At 45.8% G+C, this 20,755-nt stretch overlaps 1 protein-coding gene across 1 annotated transcript in view; it reads left to right on the forward strand.

Moving 5' to 3' along the window:
- Positions 1-20,755, forward strand: part of LOC132761684 (zinc finger protein 850-like) — a 49,574-nt gene that overhangs the window by 15,326 nt on the left and 13,493 nt on the right. Inside the window, exons 2-4 of the mRNA XM_067463202.1 lie at positions 1,940-3,774; positions 11,849-11,943; positions 16,762-18,567. Of these exons, the coding sequence (XP_067319303.1) occupies positions 2,123-3,774; positions 11,849-11,943; positions 16,762-18,567 (3,553 nt within the window). The 5' untranslated portion in view covers positions 1,940-2,122. The remainder of the gene's footprint in view (positions 1-1,939; positions 3,775-11,848; positions 11,944-16,761; positions 18,568-20,755) is intronic.

A 20,755-nucleotide genomic window follows, 5' to 3' on the forward strand; every position in this document is an offset into this window, starting at 1 on the left:
AAATTCTTGCAAAAGCTGCACATTTTCTTCTGGTTCAGTCTGTTCCAGAGTTCCAAGTGTTGCTGAAGTCATAGAATCATAGAATCAAAGAGTTGGAAGAGACCTCCTGGGCCATCCAGTCCAACCCCATTCTGCCAAGAAGCAGGAATATTGCATTCAAATCACCCCTGACAAATGGCCATCCAGCCTCTGCTTAAAAGCTTCCAAAGAAGGAGCCTCCACCACACTCCGGGGCAGAGAGTTCCACTGCTGAACGGCTCTCACAGTCAGGAAGTTCTTCCTCATGTTCAGGTGGAATCTCCTCTCTTGTAGTTTGAAGCCATTGTTCCATTGCGTCCTAGTCTCCAAGGAAGCAGAAAACAAGCTTGCTCCCTCCTCCCTGTGGCTTCTTCTCACATATTTATACATGGCTATCATATCTCCTCTCAGCCTTCTCTTCTTCAGGCTAAACATGCCCAGTTCCCTAAGCCGCTCCTCATAGGGCTTGTTCTCCAGACCCTTGATCATTTTAGTCGCCCTCCTCTGGACACATTCCAGCTTGTCAATATCTCTCTTGAATTGTGGTGCCCAGAATTGGACACAATATTCCAGGTAAAGTGGTCTAACCAAAGCGGAATAGAGCATGGGGAGCATGACTTCCTTAGATCTAGACACTAGGTTCCTCTTGATGCAGGCCAAAATCCCATTGGCTTTTTTTGCCGCCACATCACATTCCTGGCTCATGTTTAACTTGTTGTCCACGAGGACTCCAAGATCTTTTTCACACGCACTGCTCTCGAGCCAGGCATTGTCCCCCATTCTGTATCTTTGCATTTCATTTTTTCTGCCAAAGTGGAGTATCTTGCATTTGTCACTGTTGAACTTCATTTTGTTAGTTTTGGCCAATCATCTCTCTAATCTGTCAAGATCGTTTTTAATCCTGCTCCTGTCCTCTGGAGTATTGGCTATCCCTCCCAATTTGGTGTCGTCTGCAAACTTGATGATCCTGCCTTCTCGCCCTTCATCTAAGTCGGTTCTGGCCCTGCTTACCTCTCCGAATGCATCTCCACCTTCATCTAAGTCTCTGCTACTGTCTGTGCTGTGACCTGATCGTCATTTGCTTTGCAGATTCTCTGAATTTCTTTGAGTTCACTGAACACTTTGTTTCTGATTATGAATCTTGGTTAATCAGCCAGCCGGGCTTCAGTTACCTGTGAGTCAGGATATTCTTGTTTCCACAACTGATGCATCCTTTTTTGGTAGCCACGCTTTTGAGGTTCTGGTTTGTAATAGCATTTCATAACTGTGCCGTTTTCTGGCATTGTATATTTCTGCCGCTTCTGTGATTGTTCATTTGTATTTTGATTCTGTAGCTCACTTGTCGATGGATGTCCAGAATCAGCAGCTTCCTCTGCGGTCCTTTTTATCCTGGGCGTCAACCAAGCCAGTATAGACTTCGTTTTGGTTTGCTTCTCCATAGTGCTAATGGGTTAGGTGCTCTTGGTTCCACTCCTCAGCTGAGACCTCTCTGGCTTGGTTGGATCTGCTGGTAGTTACACTACGGCCAGCACAGCTCTCAGCCTCCTTGGAGCAGTTAAGCCCCCACCACGACAAAGTGGCACCCATCGGGGGGAATTATTATTATATTTATATTTATACCCTGCTTTATCTTGCCAAATGGAGGTAAATATTAGGAGTCCCCCTTTCTTCCTTTTGTCATTCATTCTTTTCGTTCTCCATCCTGTCCTTTCATTTTTTTTTCTTTCTGGATGCATTCCCTTCTTGTTTAAGAATCACTGATTGCCTTTGTTGGCATCTGTGTATGTGCTTGAGAACCCGATGTCTGCATTTCTTGGTATTCCCATTTTCAACATGACCCATGAAGGGAAAAGGGGAAAATCTTGCAGGTAAAGAAGGTTTCTGTCTTTCATCCCTGATCTTTTGCTTCTTTCTTCACCAGGGAAATGAGGATTCCAGGGAGCCAACTCTTGGATGCAGTAAGGAAACCATTAATATAGGAAGAAGGAAGGAATAATCTCAAGGTGATGATCTTGCCGATTCTTGACTTCACTTACAGATAAGAAAGGGAAAAAAGTAACACCAAGTATCTGTACTGCAATTCAACACCCATATCACTGTTGACATGGAGGAGAAAGCATTTAAATGCCTGGAGTGTGGAAAGAGTTTTACTCAGAGGCTTCATCTGCAGCAACATGAAAGGACTCACACTGGAGAGAAGCCCTATAAGTGTCTGGAGTGTGGACAGAGCTTCAGTAAGAATGGAAATCTACGTGTGCATCAAAGGACTCACACTGGAGAGAAACCCTATACATGCCTGGAGTGTGGACAGAGCTTTACTCATAGTTCACATCTACATAGACATCAAAGGACACACACTGGGGAGAAGCCCTATACATGCCTGGAATGTGGACAGAGCTTCGCTCAGAGTGGACGTCTACGTACACATCAAAGGACTCATACTGGGGAGAAACCCTATAAATGCCTGGAGTGTGGAGTGAGCTTCAGTGAGAATGGAAATCTACGTGTGCATCAAAGGACACACACTGGGGAGAAACCCTATGCATGCTTGGAGTGTGGAAAGAGCTTCACTCATAATTCAGGTCTACGTGTGCATCAAAGGACTCACACTGGGGAGAAACCCTATCAATGCCTGGTGTGTGGACAGAGTTTTTCACAGCATGCACATCTACATGTGCATCAAAGGACTCACACTGGTGAGAAACCCTATACATGCCTGGAGTGTGGACAGAGCTTCAGTGAGAATAGAAGTCTACGTGTGCATCAAAGGACTCACACTGGGGAGAAACCCTATACATGCCTGGAGTGTGGAAAGAGCTTCAGTAAGAATGGAAATCTACGTGTGCATCAAAGGATTCACACTGGAGAGAAACCCTATATATGCCTGGAGTGTGGACAAAGCTTCAGTAAAAATGGAAGTCTACGTGTGCATCAAAGAACTCACACTGGGGAAAAACCCTATACATGTCTGGAGTGTGGAAAGAGCTTCAGTAAGAATGGAAAGCTACGTGTGCATCAACGAACTCACACTGGGGAGAAACCCTATATATGCCTGGAGTGTGGAAAGAGCTTCATTGACAGTGGAAGTCTATGTTTGCATCGAAGGATTCACACTGGGGAGAAGCCCTATAAATGCCTGGAGTGTGGAAAGAGCTTCACTCAGAGTGGACGTCTACGTACACATCAAAGGACTCATACTGGGGAGAAACCCTATAAATGCCTGGAGTGTGGAGTCAGCTTCAGCGAGAATGGAAGTCTACGTGTGCATCAAAGGACTCACACTGGGGAGAAACCCTATGCATGCTTGGAGTGTGGAAAGAGCTTCACTCATAATTCAGGTCTACATGTGCATCAAAGGACTCACACTGCGGAGAAACCCTATCAATGCCTGGAGTGTGGACAGAGTTTTTCGCAGCATGCACATCTACGTGTGCATCAAAGGACTCACACTGGTGAGAAACCCTATAAATGCCTGGAGTGTGGAAAGAGCTTCAGTGAGAATGGAAAGCTACGTGTGCATCAAAGGACTCACACTGGGGAGAAACCCTATGCATGCCTGGAATGTGGGCAGAGCTTCACTAAGAGTGGAAATCTACGTTCACATCAAAGGATTCACACTGAAGAGAAACCCTATATATGCCTGGAGTGTGGACAAAGCTTCACTCACAATGGAAATCTATGTTCACATCAAAGGGCTCCCATTGGGGAGAAACCCTATGCGCTATGCATGCTTGGAGTGTGGCGAGAGCTTCACTCATAATTCAGGTCTACGTGTGCATCAAAGGACTCACACTGGGGAGAAACCCTATAAATGCCTGGAGTGTGGACAGAGCATCACTGATAATTCAAGCTGAAACCAACCCCTTATAAGATTTTTAATATATGTATAAAATAATTATATAGAAATATTTGTTTAATATACTTTCTACTATATAAACCATTCTTGTGTAGTTTCCACTATAGCGGATCCAGATTTTATTTGATTTTTATCAACAGATTTTATTTTCTTAATTATTTCTGGTCATTATTGTGCAAATAACAAAAGTTGTAACAGAACCTACACTTGAACACACCAGCATTCCCCTTCTGTAATTATTAGAGCTCTCTAAATGTTTCTAAGCAGAGGCTGCAGAGCCTTCCATGAGTGCTTTGACTGTGCCTTTCTGGCTGGTTGAAGAGGGGCTGGACTAAATACCGTATGAGGGTCCCGTACAATCCCAGTGAAGTATAGATTGCCTATTTATTTATTTATTTATTTACAGTATTTCTATTCTGCCCATCTCACCCCACAGGGGACTCAGGGCGGATTACAATGTACATATACATTGCAAACATTCAATGTCATAGACACACAACATATATAAACAGACATACAGAGGCTATTTAACATTCTAGCTTTCATGAGGGTATTCTGGCCACCAGGGGAGCTGTTGCTCCACCGTCCAGTTGAGACACTGATGGAGTACTACCTCATTCCTTGCTTACTTGCTGGAGATTTTATGGCGTCGTAAATTAGTTAAATTAACCTCCCTGCATAAGCGGTACCTAAATTTCCTACTTGACAGATGCAATTGTCTTTCAGGCTGCAAAGGTCGACAGCAAGCTAGACAAATGGTCAGGAGCTCACTCTGACCAAGGCTGGCTTCGAACTCATGACCTTTTGGTCAGTAGTGATCTTAATGCAGCTGATTCACAACCATCTGCGCCACAATCTTGGTCCAAGGAGTCTGGAGTCAACTCTGGAGGGCTTTGAGCTGAGATTGCATGGCTGTCTGTTGGGAGGGCTTTAACTGTGCCTTCCTGCCAAGCTGATAACTGCAGCAAGCACCATTTATCCTCAGAGATGGTAAGAAGTCATTATCCCACACAAAAAGAAGGACTGATGAACATCTGCGAACGATCAGAGATGGACAGAGTGACTCTGCTGATTCAAGGGAAACCTTTGAGCATCTTCAAGAAAAATTGGGACTTGTTTTCGTTTTAAAAAAGTTTTTATTAAGCAACTTAATTGCATACGGAATATGGGAAAGAAACACTTTTAAAGATAATCAAATACACATAATGAATGTATGATTAATGATTTTCAGAATGGTCCCAGATTACAAGCATGGATGGTGTGATTTTAATCGTGATTATAAAGTTTATATGTTTTAATGTGCATTTTTTTAAAGACATCAAATAGTTGCCATTTGAAAAGCTGCCTTGAGTCCTTTTCAGGGTAGAGAAAGGTGGGAGTTGGAAGTCCAAAACACCTGGAAGGAGGGCCAAAGTTAACCTAGACCTGATACACACATATACATACATACAAACAAAAAGAGAATAGGAAGAAGGCAGGAAAAAGGGGGAGGAGGAAGGAAGAGGAAAAGCTGCGAGCTTTTCGGGCTATCCGGCCATGTTCTAGTAGCATTCTCTCCTGACATTTCAGGAGAGGAGATTGCACCTGAACATTAGGAAGAACTTCCTGACTGTGAGAGCCGTTCAGCAGTGGAACTCTCTGCCCCGGAGTGTGGTGGAGGCTCCTTCTTTGGAAGCTTTTAAGCAGAGGCTGGATGGCCATCTGTCAGGGGTGATTTGAATGCAATATTCCTGCTTCTTGGCAGAATGGGGTTGGACTGGATGGCCCATGAGGTCTCTTCCAACTCTTTGATTCTATGATTCTATGATTCACCTGCATCTGTGGCAAGCAATCTCAGAGGTTTGTTCAGAGGTCAGTTGGAGATGAGGCAAGTGGAGTCTATCTCTGTCTGTCTGTCTGTCTGTCTGTCTGTCTGTCTATCTATCTATCTGTCTATCTATCTATCTATCTATCTATCTATCTATCTATCTATCTATCTATCTGAATAATGTCCAGGTTGGGAGAAAGACTGTAAAACTACAACTCCTATGATTCCATAGCATCCAGCCATGACAGCTGTAGGGCTGTCAAGCTGCATTAATTCTGCAATGTTGATGCACCCACCAAATTAGGTTTGACAGAAGCAAAGGAATAAATAGACAGTGGAAAAAAAATAATTTCTCTGGCTGATAAATGTGAGGAGAAAGCCTGCTCACAACAGGAGGTTTTTCACCTTCCCCAGAAGTGTCAGCATCCATCCTGCCGTCTTTTAACGCTGATTACAACTCCTAACCTCTCCTGTAATCCAGTTCTAAGATGATAATATTTTCAAGCCATAGGTGGTTGCAACTGCGGAAATGGCTGTCCTGAAGCTGAGGCCCCTTCTACACTGCCATATAAAATCCAGATTATCTGCTTTGAACTGGATTGGATGGCAGTGTAAATTCATATAATCCAATTCAAAGAAAATAATGTGGATTGTCTGCTTTGATAATCTGGATTGTATGGCAGTGTGGAAAGGGGCTTGAGATGAAGCCAGGAAAAGGTTAGGGTGTACATGTCTATATATATATATCAGGCCTGGGCCAACTTCAGCCCTCCTTCCAGGTGTTTTGGACTTCAACTCCTACAATTCTGGCTGTTAGGAATTGTGGGAACTGAAGTCCAAAACACCTGGAGGGAGGGACAAAGTTGGTTCAGGCCTTTGTGTGTGTGTGTGTGTGTAGATATCTTTGTTGTTGTTCATTCGTTCAGTCGTCTCCGACTCTTCGTGACCTCATGGACCAGCCCACGCCAGAGCTCCCTGTCGGCCGTTACCACCCCCAGCTCCCTCAAGGTCAGTCCAGTCACTTCAAGGATGCCATCCATCCATCTTGCCCTTGGTCGGCCCCTCTTCCTTTTGCCTTCCACTTTCCCCAGCATAATTGTCTTCTCTAGGCTTTGCTGTCTCCTCATGATGTGGCCAAAGTACTTCAACTTTGTCTCTAGTCTCCTTCCCTCCAGTGAGCAGCCGGGCTTTATTTCCTGGAGGATGGACTGGTTGGATCTTCTCGCAGTCCAAGGCACTCTCAGAACTTTCCTCCAACACCACAGCTCAAAAGCATCGATCTTCCTTCGCTCAGCCTTCCCTATGGTCCAGCTCTCACATCCGTAGGTGACTACAGGGAATACCAGTGTAGATATCTATATAAATAAAAATGTAATGTCTGTTTATGGGATTAACATAACTCAAAAACCACTGGATGAATTGACACCAATTTTGGGCACAATACCCCTGTCAGGCCAACAAGTGACCATCACTAACAAAAAAACAAAAAGCAACACACAAAGAGAATAGGAAAAGGGTGAGGAAGGGGAATATCTATATATAGAGATATGTATAGATACACACACACAAAGAGAATAGGAAGAGGGCAGGGAAAAAGATGAGAAGAAGGAAGGTATGTATATGTGTGTGTGTATATGTATGTGTGTGTGTGTGTGTGTGTATTATATATATATATATATATATATATATATATATATATATATATGGCATGGGCCAACTTTGGCCCTCCATGTGTTTTGGACTTGAACTCCCACAATTCCAAACAGCCAGTAGGAAGTCCAAAATACCTGGAAGGCCAAAATTTGTCCATGCCCCATATGTGTGTGTGTGTGTAAAAATTTTCAGTGATTGTTTTAGGGGCGGGGCGCCAAAATACTTTTTGCTTACACTTGAAAATTACCTAGGGCCAGCCCTGTACACAACCCAAGTGTTCTAACTAGGTTGTGCTCTGCCTCCAGCCCTAAGGAGAGGCCCGGAAGACACAGAAGAGTAATAATAATAGCGTAATGTGAACCAGCTTCTGTTCCTGATTGGAGAGTGTTGTTGTTCCTCTTTCCTGTGTGCTGGTGTGGGGCTTGAATGTGGGGGAAGGTAGGCCAGGCAGGCCCTCCTGGGGTCTCCCCCACTCCTGAGTCCTGGAGGGTCTTCCTTCCACCCAAGTCCCCCCCAGGGCTGGCCCTGCTCAACCTCCCAGGCCAGCCTAGCAGCCCTCGAGGAGAGAAGCTCTGTTCTCTTTTTTCGATAGTTACAAGCTTGGTAGATGCGGGGAATGTCGTGGATGTAGTGTACCTGGATTTCAGTAAGGCCTTCGACAAGGTCCCCCATGACCTTCTGGCAAGGAAACTAGTCCAATGTGGGCGAGGCAAAACTACGGTGAGGTGGATCTGGAATTGGTTAAGTGGACGAACACAGAGAGTGCTCACTAATGCTTCCTCTTCATCTTGGAAAGAAGTGACGAGCGGAGTGCCACAAGCAGGGTTCCGTCCTGGGCCCGGTCCTGTTCAGGATCTTCATTAATGACTTAGATGAAGGGCTAGAAGGCAGGATCATCAAGTTTGCAGACGACACCAAATTGGGAGGGAGAGCCAATAGTCCAGAGGACAGGAGCAGGATTCAAAACGATCTTGACAGATTAGAGAGATGGGCCAAAACTAACAAAATGAAGTTCAACAGTGACAAATGCAAGATACTCCACTTTGGCAGAAAAAATGAAATGCAAAGATACAGAATGGGGGACGATGCCTGGCTCGAGAGCAGTACGTGTGAAAAAGATCTTGGAGTCCTCGTGGACAACAAGTTAAAAATGAGCCAACAATGTGATGTGGCGGCAAAAAAAGCTAATGGGATTTTGGCCTGCATCAATAGGAGCCTAGTGTCTAGATCTAGGGAAGTCATTCTCCCCATGGTCTATTCTGCCTTGGTTAGACCACACCTGGAATATTGTGTCCAATTCTGGGCAACACAACTGAAAAGCGATATGTGAGTTTGGTAGTTGGTTAAATGTCCTTTGACCAGTAGCTGGCCACTTGGAGTGCCTCTGGTGTTGCCGCAAGAAGGTCCTCCATTGTGCATGTGGCAGGGCTCAGGGTGCATTGCAGCAGGTGGTCGGTGGTTTGCTCTTCTCCACACTCGCATGTCGTGGATTCCACTTTGTGGCCCCATTTCTTGAGGTTGGCTCTGCATCTCGTGGTGCCAGAGCGCAGTCTGTTCAGCGCCTTCCAAGTCGCCCAGTCTTCTGTGTGCCCAGGGGGGAGTCTCTCATCTGGTATCACCCATGGATTGAGGTTCTGGGTTTGAGCCTGGCACTTTTGGACTCTCGCTTGCTGAGGTGTTCCAGCGAGTGTCTCTGTAGATCTTAGAAAACTATGTCTTGATTTAAGTCGTTGACGTGCTGGCTGATACCCAAACAGGGGATGAGCTGGAAATGTCTCTGCCTTGGTCCTTTCACTATTGGCTGCTTACTTCCTGGCGGATGTCAGGTGGTGCAATACCAGCTAGACCAGTGATTCTGAACCTGGGGTCCCCAGATGTTTTTGGCCTTCAACTCCCAGAAATCCTAACAGCTGGTAAACTGGCTGGGATTTCTGGGAGTTGTAGGCCAAAACACCTGGGGACCCACAGGTTGAGAACCACTGAGCGAGACAGTGTAATTTCTCCAGTGGTGCCGTGATAATGCGGCATGTCTCATTAAGAGCCACATCCACTGTTTTAGTGTGAGATGTGGTGAGATGTGTTACACACTGGGCATGCATACTCAGCAGTCGAGTAGCAAAGCACAAGAGCAGATGTCTTTACTGTACTTACTTACTTAGGCGATCCCTCGTTTTCCGAGGATGATTGTCTTCCAACATTCTTGTGGGTCCGTATGTGGCTGTGGAGCCCTATTCTTGCTCTGCATCTTCTTCCGCAGTGAGGGCATTGGTTTCCAGGTGGAAGGCGGTCTCGGTTGGGGTTGGCTTGACGTGTCTTCCTCTTGGCACGCTTCTCTCTTTCGCCCTCCATTCGTGCCTCTTCAAATTCTGCAGCACTGCTGGTCACAGCTGACCTCCAGCTGGAGCGGTCAAGAGCCAGGGCTTCCCAGTTCTCAGTGTCTATGCCAGAGTTTTTAAGGTTGGCTTTGAGCCCGTCTTTCAATCTCTTTTCCTGTCCACCAACGTTCCGTTTTCCGTTCTTGAGTTCGGAGTAGAGCAACTGCTTTGGGAGACGGTGGTCGGACATCCAGACAATGTGGCCGGTCCAGCGGAGTTGGTGTTGGAGGACCATCGCTTCAATGCTGGTGGTCTTTGCTTCTTCCAGCACGCTGACTTTTTCCGCTTGTCTTCCCAAGAGATTTGCAGAATTTTCCGGAGGCAGCGCTGATGGAATCGTTCCAGGTGTTGCATGTAACATCTGTAGACAGTCCATGTTTCGCAGGCATAGAGCAGGGTTGGGAGGGGAATAGCTTTATAAACAAGCCCCTTGGTATCCCTACGGATGTCCCAGTCCTCAAACACTCTCTGCTTCATTCGGAAAAATGCTGCGCTCGCAGAGCTCAGGCGGTGTTGTATTTCGGTGTTGATGTTGACTTTGGTGGAGAGGTGGCTGCCAAGGGAGCGGAAATGGTCCACATTTTCTAATGTTACACCATTAAGTTGTATTTCTGGCATTGGGGAGGGGATGGCTGGTGTCTGCTGGAACAGCACTGGTTTTTTCGATGTTCAGTGACAGGCCGAGCTTCTCGTATGCTTCAGGCTGGGCACGTTTAGCCTGAAGAAGAGAAGGCTGAGAGGGGGTATGATAGCCATGTATAAATATGTGAGAGGAAGCCACAGGGAGGGGGGAGCAAGCTTGTTTTCTGCTTCCTTGGAGACTAGGACGCAAGGGAACAATGGCTTCAAACTACAAGAGAGGAGAATCCACCTGAACACGAGGAAGAACTTCCAATTCTGGGCACCACAACTCAAGAGAGATATTGACGGGCTGGAATGTGTCCAGGGGAGGGTGACTAAAATGATCAAGGGTCTGGAGAACAAGCCCTATGAGGAGCGGCTTAAGGAGCTGGGCATGTTTAGCCTGAAGAAGAGAAGGCTGAGAGGAGATATGATAGCCATGTATAAATATGTGAGAGGAAGCCACAGGGAGGAGGAGGGAGCAAGCTTGTTTTCTGTTTCCTTGGATACTAGGACGCAATGGAGCAATGGCTTCAAACTACAATTTATTTATTTATTTATTTACAGTTCTTATATTCCATCTGAACATGAGGAAGAACTTCCTGACTGTGAGAGCCGTTCAGCAGTGGAACTCTCTGCCCCGGAGTGTGGTGGAGGCTCCTTCTTTGGAAGCTTTTAAGCAGAGGCTGGGTGGCCATCTGTCAGGGGTGATTTGAATGCAATATTCCTGCTTCTTGGCAGAATGGGGTTGGACTGGATGGCCCAGGAGGTCTCTTCCAACTCTTTGATTCTATGATTCTATGATTCTATGAATGCAATATTCCTGCTTCTTGGCAGAATGGGGTTGGACTGGATGGCCCAGGAGGTCTCTTCCAACTCTTTGATTCTATGATTCTATGCTTCTGCAAAAGTGTTTAGAGTGGCTTGTAGCTCTTCTTCTGAATGCGCACAGACGACTTTGTCATCAGCATACTGGAGTTCTATAACAGATGTTGTTGCAACCTTGGTTTTGGCTTTCAGTCTGCTGAGGTTAAACAGCTTACCATTTGTCCGATAGATGATTTCCACTCCGGTGGGAAGCTTCCCATCAACAAGGTGAAGCATCATAGCGATGAAGATGGAGAATAGAGTTGGGGCTATAACACTTCCCTGTTTGATGCCTGATTCCACCTTAAATGGTTGACTTTGGGAGCGCAAGGGCAGATGTCTTCACTGTGTCTGGTTGTGATCCCCAGGTTGTGCCAGTCAGCTTTCGTATGATATTGTTTCTGGCACCCACTTTTTGCTTGATGTTCAGGCAGAGGGTGCAGCCTGGGAATGACCCCTAGTCTGGGCTTCTGAGCTGCTTGAGCCTCACAATGGAGAAGAGATGGCAGCACCTTCCCTGCAGCCAAGGAAGCCTGGCAGCCCTCAAAGAGGAAGGAAGGAAGGATGGAAGCCCAGAGTGGGAGGGGCCCCAAGGCCATCTAGCCCCGCCCCTTTTGCAAGTCCCGTGGCCACGCCCCCTTTGCGTCATAGAGGCGCGTGCGTCAACCAGGCCACGCCCCCTTCGCCGCCGCCATTTCTGCGAGGAAGTAAACAAAGAAGGAAGGAAAGAGAAGGAGGAGGAGAAGGTGAGGGGATTGGACTGAGTCTCTCTCTCTCTCTCTGTCTTCCTCCTTTTCCCCCTCCTCTGTTTTCCATCCGGGACTCATTTCGGGAGGGAGGAAAGAAAGAGGGAGGGAGGCCTTCCTTCCTTTCCAGACTCATCTGCGGCCTCCTCCTCTTTCCTGAGGGATTCCTTCCTTCCTTCCTCCCTGGAGGCCAGGCCTTAGAGCAGTGGTTCTCAACCTTCCTAATGCCGTGACCCCTTAGTACAGGTCTTCAGGATGTGCTGACCCCCCCCCCCCCAACCATAATGTTATTTTTGTTGCTACTTCATAACTGTAATTTTGTAATGTAAATATCTGATATATATCCAGACAAGACAGAGGTCCTTCTGGTCAGTCGTAAGGCCGAACAGGGCATAGGGTTACAGCCTGTGTTAGACGGGGTTACACTCCCCCTGAAGACGCAGGTTGGCAGCTTGGGAGTGATCCTGGACTCATCGCTGAGCCTGGAAGCCCAGGTCTCGGCGGTGGCCGGGAGAGCTTTTGCACAACTAAAACTTGTGCGCCAGCTGCGCCCATACCTTGGGAAGTCAGATCTGGCCACGGTGGTCCACGCTCTTGTTACATCCCGATTGGATTACTGCAACGCACTCTACGTGGGGTTGCCTTTGAAGACTGCTCGGAAACTTCAACTAGTCCAGCGAGAAGCAGCCAGATTGCTCACCGGAGCGGCGTACAGGGAGCACACCACCAACCTGTTGCGTCATCTCCACTGGCTGCCGATCCAATTCCGAGCACAATTCAAAGTGCTGGTTTTGACCTACAAAACCCTATACGGTTCCGGCCCAGTGTATTTGTCCGAACGGATCTCCCTCTACATCCCATCTCGAAGTTTAAGATCTTCTGGGGAGGCCCTGCTCTCGACCCCGCCAGTGGCACAAGTGAGGCTGGCGGGGACGAGGAGCAGGGCCTTCTCAGTGATGGCCCCCCACCTGTGGAACTCACTCCCCGGGGAGATCAGATCGGCGACTTCCCTTCTAGCGTTTAGGAAAAAACTAAAGACCTGGATGTGGGACCAAACTTTTGGTCATGCTGACAACTAACAAAAGGACCTGTCGATAGACAAGGACAATGGAATGGAATGGATATATGGATTCTGATATATGGACTCTGGCATGAGATTGTTTTTATAATTTTAATAGGTATTGATGTTTTATTTTAATTGTTGAATTGTTATATTTTGTATTGTTTGTTGTGTAATTTGGGCATCTAATTGTGCCTTCCCTGTAAGCCGCCCTGAGTCCCCCCCCCCCCCCCCGGGGTGAAAAGGGTGGGGTATAAGTAGATGAAATAAATAAATAATAAATATGCAGGATGTATTTTCAGTCACTGGACCAAATTTGGCACAAATACCCGATACGCCCAAAATTGGAATACTGGTGGGGTTGGGGGTGATTGATTTTGTCATTTGGTAATGCTGGAGTTGCTGGGATTTATAGTTCACCTAAAATCAAAGAGCCTTCTGAACTCCATCAATGATAGAATTGAATCAAACATGGCACACAGAATTCCCATGACCAAGAGAAAATACTGGGAAGGTCTGGTGGACATTGACCTTGAGTTTTGGAGTTGTAGTTCACCTACATCCAGAGAACACTGTGGACTCAAGCAATGATGGATCAGGATCAAACTTGGCATGGATATTTCATATGCCCAAATGTGAACACTGGTAGAGTTTGGAGAAAATAGACCTTGCCATTTGGGAGTTGTAGATGCTGGGATTTATAGTTCACCCACATTGCATTCTGAACCCCACCAATGATAGAATTGGACCAAACTTTCCACACAGAACCCCCATGACCAACAGAAAATACTGTTTTCTGGTGGTCTTTGGCGACCCCTCTGACATCCCCTTGTGACCCCCACAGGGGTCCCGACCCCCAGGTTGAGAAACACTGCCTTAGAGAGAGAGAGAGGGAGACATCCGGGCCCTTCTGGAGGGAGTCTCCTCCTCGCAGAGCCTGCCTTCAGCTTCCCATCCCGTTTCCAGCACGGGTTTCAAACTCTTGCTTCTTGTGTTTTGATCTCTGTTCTATGCATTTCAATCTGTGTTTTGTAGAAACACGTTCCAGTGTGCGTCTTTTGTAGACATACAGTTCAGTAGGTTCTTGTGGGTTTTTTCGGGCTATATGGCCATGTTCTAGAGGCATTCTCTCCTGACGTTTCGCCTGCATCTATGGCAAGCATCCTCAGAGGGAGTGAGGTCTGTTGGAATTAGGACAATGGGTTTATATATCTGTGGAATGACCAGGGTGGGGCAAAGGACTCTTCTCTGCTGGAGCTAGGTGTGAATGTTTCAACTGACCACCCATTGTCCTAATTCCAACAGACCTCACTACCTCTGAGGATACTTACCATAGATGCAGGCGAAACGTCAGGAGAAAATGCCTCTAGAACATGGCCATATAGCCTGAAAAAACCTACAACAACCCAGTGATTCCGGCCATGAAAGCCTTCGACAATACAATAATAATTGTTAGGTTCTTGTGAGTTTTTTTGGGCTATAGGACCATGTTCTAGAGGCATTCTCTCCTGACGTTTCGCCTGCATCTATGGCAAGCATCCTCAGAGGTAGTGAGGTCTGTTGGAAGTAGGACAATGGGTTTATATATCTGTGGAATGACCAGGGTGGGACAAAGGACTCTTCTCTGCTGGAGCTAGGTGTGAATGTTTCAACTGACCACCCATTGTCCTAATTCCAACAGACCTCACTACCTCTGAGGATACTTACCATAGATGCAGGCGAAACGTCAGGAGAAAATGCCTCTAGAACATGGCCATATAGCCTGAAAAAACCTACAACAACCCAGTGATTCTGGCCATGAAAGCCTTCGACAATACAATAATAATTGTTAGGTTCTTGTGAGTTTTTTTGGGCTATAGGACCATGTTCTAGAGGCATTCTCTCCTGACGTTTCGCCTGCATCTATGGCAAGCATCCTCAGAGGGAGTGAGGTCTGCTGGAAGTAGGACAATGGGTTTATATATCTGTGGAATGACCAGGGTGGGACAAAGGACTCTTCTCTGCTGGAGCTAGGTGTGAATGTTTCAACTGACCACCCATTGTCCTAATTCCAACAGACCTCACTACCTCTGAGGATACTTACCATAGATGCAGGCGAAACGTCAGGAGAAAATGCCTCTAGAACATGGCCATATAGCCTGAAAAAACCTACAACAACCCAGTGATTCTGGCCATGAAAGCCTTCGACAATACAATAATAATTGTTAGGTTCTTGTGAGTTTTTTTGGGCTATAGGACCATGTTCTAGAGGCATTCTCTCCTGACGTTTCGCCTGCATCTATGGCAAGCATCCTCAGAGGGAGTGAGGTCTGCTGGAAGTAGGACAATGGGTTTATATATCTGTGGAATGACCAGGGTGGGACAAAGGACTCTTCTCTGCTGGAGCTAGGTGTGAATGTTTCAACTGACCACCTTCGTTAGCATTTGAAGGCCTGGCTGAGCCTGGGAGAATCTTTTGTTGAGAGGTGTTAAGCTGTGCTTCGTTGTTTCCTCTCTGGTGTTTTGCTGTTGTAATTTTTGAGTTTTTTTAATACTGGTAGCCAGATTTTGTTCATTTTCATGGTCTCCTCCTTTCTGTTGAAATTGTCTGCATGCTTCTTGTGGATTTCAATGGCTTCTCTGTGTAGTCTGACATAGTGGTGCTTGGTGTGGTCCAGCATTTCTATTGACAAGCTGGAATGTGTCCAGAGGAGGGCAACTAAAATGATCAAGAGTCTGGAGAACAAGCCCTATGAGGAGCAGCTTAAGGAGCTGGGCATGTTTAGCCTGAAGAAGACAAGGCTGAGAGGAGACATGAGAGCCATGTATAAATATCCAGTCCAACCCCATTCTGCCAAGAAGCAGGAACATTAAAAACTAAAAACCTGGATGTTCTGGTGCGCTTTTGACTAAGCAGCTCACCAGTAACTTTCTTGTCCCTACTTGAAGTTCCGCACTTTACACTGGCATACGCTCTACCACAATATGCGTTATAAGAGTATTTCCTGCCCAGTTTACTGTATTGTTGTGTAGCGGAAAACGTAGTTTCCCAAGGTTCTTACCCGTTTGAGGCTGGATGGCCATTTGTCAGGGGTGATTTGAATGCAATATTCCTGCTTCTTGGCGGGGGGTTGGACTGCATGGCCCATGAGGTCTCTTCCAACTCTATGATTCTATGATTCTATGCAGTGCTTCTCATCCCACTTCCCCTTAGTTCTATTATCCTTATGTCCCTTGTTCATTCACTCTCCCCTCTTGGCATTTGAATGTTTCCAATTTTTATTATTCCCTGGAGAAGGGACGGGTTATAAATATATTATTATTATTATTATTAGTAGTAGTAGTATTTATATGCCGCTTTATCTCCCCGAAGGGAGGTAAATATTAGGAGTCTCCCTTTCTTCCTTCTATCATTCATTCTTTTTGTTCTCCATCCCTTTTTTTCTTTCTGGATTCATTCCCTTCTTGTTTAAGAATCAGTGATTGCTTTGCTAGCATTTGTGTACGTGCTTGAGACCCTGATGTCTTCATTTCTTGGTATTCCCATTTGCAACATGACCCATGAAGGGAAAGGGGGAAAGTCTTGCAGGGAAAGGTTTCTGCCTGTCCTCACTGATCTTTTGCTTCTTTCTTCACCAGGGAAATGAAAATTCTATGGAGCCATCTCTTGGGTACAGTTAGGAGACCAATAATATTGGAAGAAGAAGAAATATTCCCAAGGTGATGCTCTTGCTGAATTCTTGAGTTCAGTTAAGATAAGAAAGGGAAATAGTGCCAAGTATCCATATTGCACTTCAACAACCATATCACTGTTGACATGGAAGAGAAAGCATTTAAATGCCTGGAGTGCGGAAAGAGTTTTACTCAGAAGGTTCATCTTCAGCAACAAGGAAGGACTCACACTGGGGAGAAACCCTATAAGTGCCTGGAGTGTATACAGAGCTACACTCAAAATTCAGTGCTACCTTCACATCAAAGCACTCACACTGGGGAGGAACCCTATAAATGCCTGGAGTATGAAAAGAGCTTCACTTATAATGCAAGTCTACATAGACATCAAGGAACTCACACTGGGGAGAAACCCTATAAATGCCTGGAGTGTGGACAGAGCTTCACTCGGAGTACATATCTACATTCACATCAAAGGATTCACACTGCGGAGAAACCGTTTAAATACTTGGAGTGTGGACAGAGCTTCACTGAAAATGGAAGTTTACGTGTGCATCAAAGGATTCACACTGGGGAAAAACCATTTAAATGCTTGGAGTGTGGACAGAGCTTCACTGACAATGGAAATCTACGTGTGCATCAAAGGATTCACACTGGGGAGAAACCCTACAAATGCCTGGAGTGTGGACAGAGCTTCACTCAGAGTTCAGGTCTACGTTCACATCAAAGGATTCACACTGGGGAGAAACCCTATAAATGTCTGGAGTGTGGATTGAGCTTCACTCATATTTCAAATCTACATAGACATCAAAAGATTCACACTGGGGAGAGACCCTATAAATGCCTGGAGTGTGGACAGAGCTTCACTCAGAGTGGAAGTCTACATGTGCATCAAAGGATTCACACTGGGGAGAAACTGTTTAAATGCTTGGAGTGTGGACAGAGCTTCACTGCAAATGGAAGTCTACGTGTGCATCAAAGGATTCACACTGGGGAGAAACCCTACAAATGCCTGGAGTGTGGACAGAGCTTCACTCGGAGTACATATCTACATTCACATCAAAGGAGTCACACTGGGGAGAAACCCTATACATGCCTGGAGTGTGGAAAAATATTGACTTGTTCAAATCTACATAGACATCAAAGGACTCACACTGGGGAGAAACCGTTTAAATGCTTGGAGTGTGGACAGAGCTTCACTGAAAATGGAAGTCTACGTGTGCATCAAAGGATTCACACTGGGGAGAAACCCTACAAATGCCTGGAGTGTGGACAGAGCTTCACTCGGAGTACATATCTACGATCACATCAAAGGAGTCACACTGGGGAGAAACCCTATACATGTCTGGAGTGTGGACAGAGCTTCACTCGGAATGGAAGTCTACGTGTCCATCAAAGGATTCACACTGGGGAGAAACCATTTAAATGCTTGGAGTGTGGACAGAGCTTCACTGAAAATGGAAGTCTACGTGTGCATCAAAGGATTCACAATGGGGAGAAACCCTACAAATGCCTGGAGTGTGGACAGAGCTTCACTCAGAGTTCAGATCTACGTTCACATCAAAGGATTCACACTGGGGAGAAACCGTTTAAATGCTTGGAGTGTGGACAGAGCTTCACTCGGAATGGAAATCTACGTGTCCATCAAAGGATTCACACTGGGGAGAAACCATTTAAATGCTTGGAGTGTGGACAGAGCTTCACTGAAAATGGAAGTCTACGTGTGCATCAAAGGACTCACACTGGGGAGAAACCCTACAAGTGCCTGGAGTGTGGACAGAGCTTCACTCAGAGTTCACATCTACGTGTGCATCAAAGGACTCACACTGGGGAGAAACCCTACAAATGCTTGGAGTGTGGACACAGCTTCATTAACAGTGGAGACTGTGCATGCGTCAACAAGAGTAGACGTGCCTAATTTCTCTCCTAACTACAAGCACAATTAAAACCTCAAAAAGCCCATAAAGTGTCATAAATCTCTCCCTAACTGGGTTCCAGATCAAAAGAGAGAAGAGAGGAGGCTGAGCGGTCATGACTGAAGGTTACCAAAGCCATAAATCTCTGAATACAAACAGAAGACCGGGTGATAGTAAGTATGGCTGATAGAAAGGGGAAGAGTGAGGAGGAGTAAAAAAATTGAACAAGATTATAACCGCATTGGAATATCTTAAATTAAACATGGAGAGTTTTAGACAGGGAAACGAGCAGAGAAGAGAACAAATTACACAAATTTATAATTGTCTTGGGCTAATAGTATTTATTTATTTATTTATTTATTTTATCGTGTCAGTAGCAACCAGACAATTGTATTACATTTTTTTAATAGTAACTAAGGTAGAAGAATGCCAAGAAAATTTCAAAGAGACAGAAGCCAAGCTGAGAAGATAAGAAGATGAATTGATGGCTTTGAAAAACTTAAATCGAAATCTCCTTCAAAAAGTTGGTGACCTTGAAGACCGCTCGTGAAGATCCAGATAAGACCAAGGACAAGCCAGCTGGACAAAATGCACTGAAAGACCTGGAAGCTGCAGGGACAGGCTTACCTCAGAGATTATTTGCTATGGGAAATCCAAAGGATATGGAAGAAAAAAGAATCTCAAGGAACTTGAAGGACATGGATTTTGACTTGGAAAAAATTAAAAATATTGAGAAGCAATCACAAGATCTTGAAAGACAGAAAATAAGAGAGGAGAATAGAAGAATTGAAACAAGATCCAGTACAGAGACATAGGAATGAACAGCCTAAGAACTGTGGAATAATGAAATGTGGACAAATGGGGTTAAATGGGTGGAAGAAGTTGCAAGAGAGGAGAACCGGGGAAGGGCAACACAGTCCCCAAGGGAGAGTCTGGGGGTGAAAGAGAACAAAGGGAAAACTCTTTCAGGTCTCCCTCTGAGGGAAGGAGGGAGAGGTCTGGACTCGGAGGGGAAGAATGGGAAGACAAGCAGGCAGCGAAATGAAAGTACAGGAGGGTAAATGCAAATAATATATGTGTGAAGTAGTAACGATGTAGCATCATTGCAATGGTTTATTTACTCCACAACAAAGATCAAAAGTTATGAAAATGGTTAAAAATTGTGTTTTAGTGTATTGTTTATTGCCTGTGTTTATTTTGCTTAATCGTGGTAATTTGCTTAGGTTTTGTATTGTTGTATTGTTATATTGTATTGTTATATTGTACTAGCAGTGCCCTGCCATGCGTTGCTGTGGCCTATAGTAAAACTTATCAAAGTTGAGGTAGATACCTGGACTATTATGAAAGAGAGGTCCCTACCTATTCCTTCCCCCTTTTCCTCCCCCTTTCTCTCCTTTCTTCCTTCTCTACCTCTTTCTTTCTTTCTTTCTTTCCTTCTTTCACTACTTGGTTTCATCCTTCTCTCTTTCCTTCATTCCCTCCCCCTTTCTTCCTTTGCCTTTCTTCCCTCCCTGTTTGCTTCCTTCTTTCACTTTTTATTTCCTTTTATTTCACCACCATCATAACAATAACAATAATGCAATGCATTGCCTCTGGGACCTGACGCCTCTCCCATTCCCCCTAAAAGGGTCTCATAGGAACAATAGCATAATAATAATAATAGAAATAACAACCTTTACCCGCCACGTGTTGCTGTGGCCAATCTTCCCTCTTTCTCTCCTTCTTTCCCTCCCTCCCTCCCTCCTTCCTTCCTTCCCTCCCATCTTTCCTTCTTTCTCTATCTCTTTCCTTCCTTCCCCCTTTTTCTTTCTCTTCTGCTGTCTCTCTTTTCTTTCCTTCCATCTTTCCTTTTCTTTCCTTTTCTTCTTCCTCTAACTTTCCTTCCTTCCCTCTTTTTCTTTACCTCCCTTTCTCTTTCTTCCTTCCTTCCTGTCTTTCCTAGATTTTGACAGGGCGGGAAGGGGCAGGGTGGGGTTTGGAGGTGGCCTGAAGTAAAAGGAGGTAAGATTGGGGCAGGGGAGTGATGGAGCGTGGGGTTCCGTGTGTGTGTGCGGCAGCGGGGGGAGTGATGGAGCGTGGGGTTGCGTGTGTGTGTGCGGCGGCGGGGGGAGTGGGGTTGCGTGTGTGTGCGGCGGTGGGGGGAGTGATGGAGCGTGGGGTTGCGTGTGTGTATGTGGCGGCGGGGGGA

This window comes from Anolis sagrei, chromosome 1 (genome assembly GCF_037176765.1).
Source record: "Anolis sagrei isolate rAnoSag1 chromosome 1, rAnoSag1.mat, whole genome shotgun sequence".
Lineage (NCBI taxonomy): Eukaryota > Metazoa > Chordata > Lepidosauria > Squamata > Dactyloidae > Anolis > Anolis sagrei.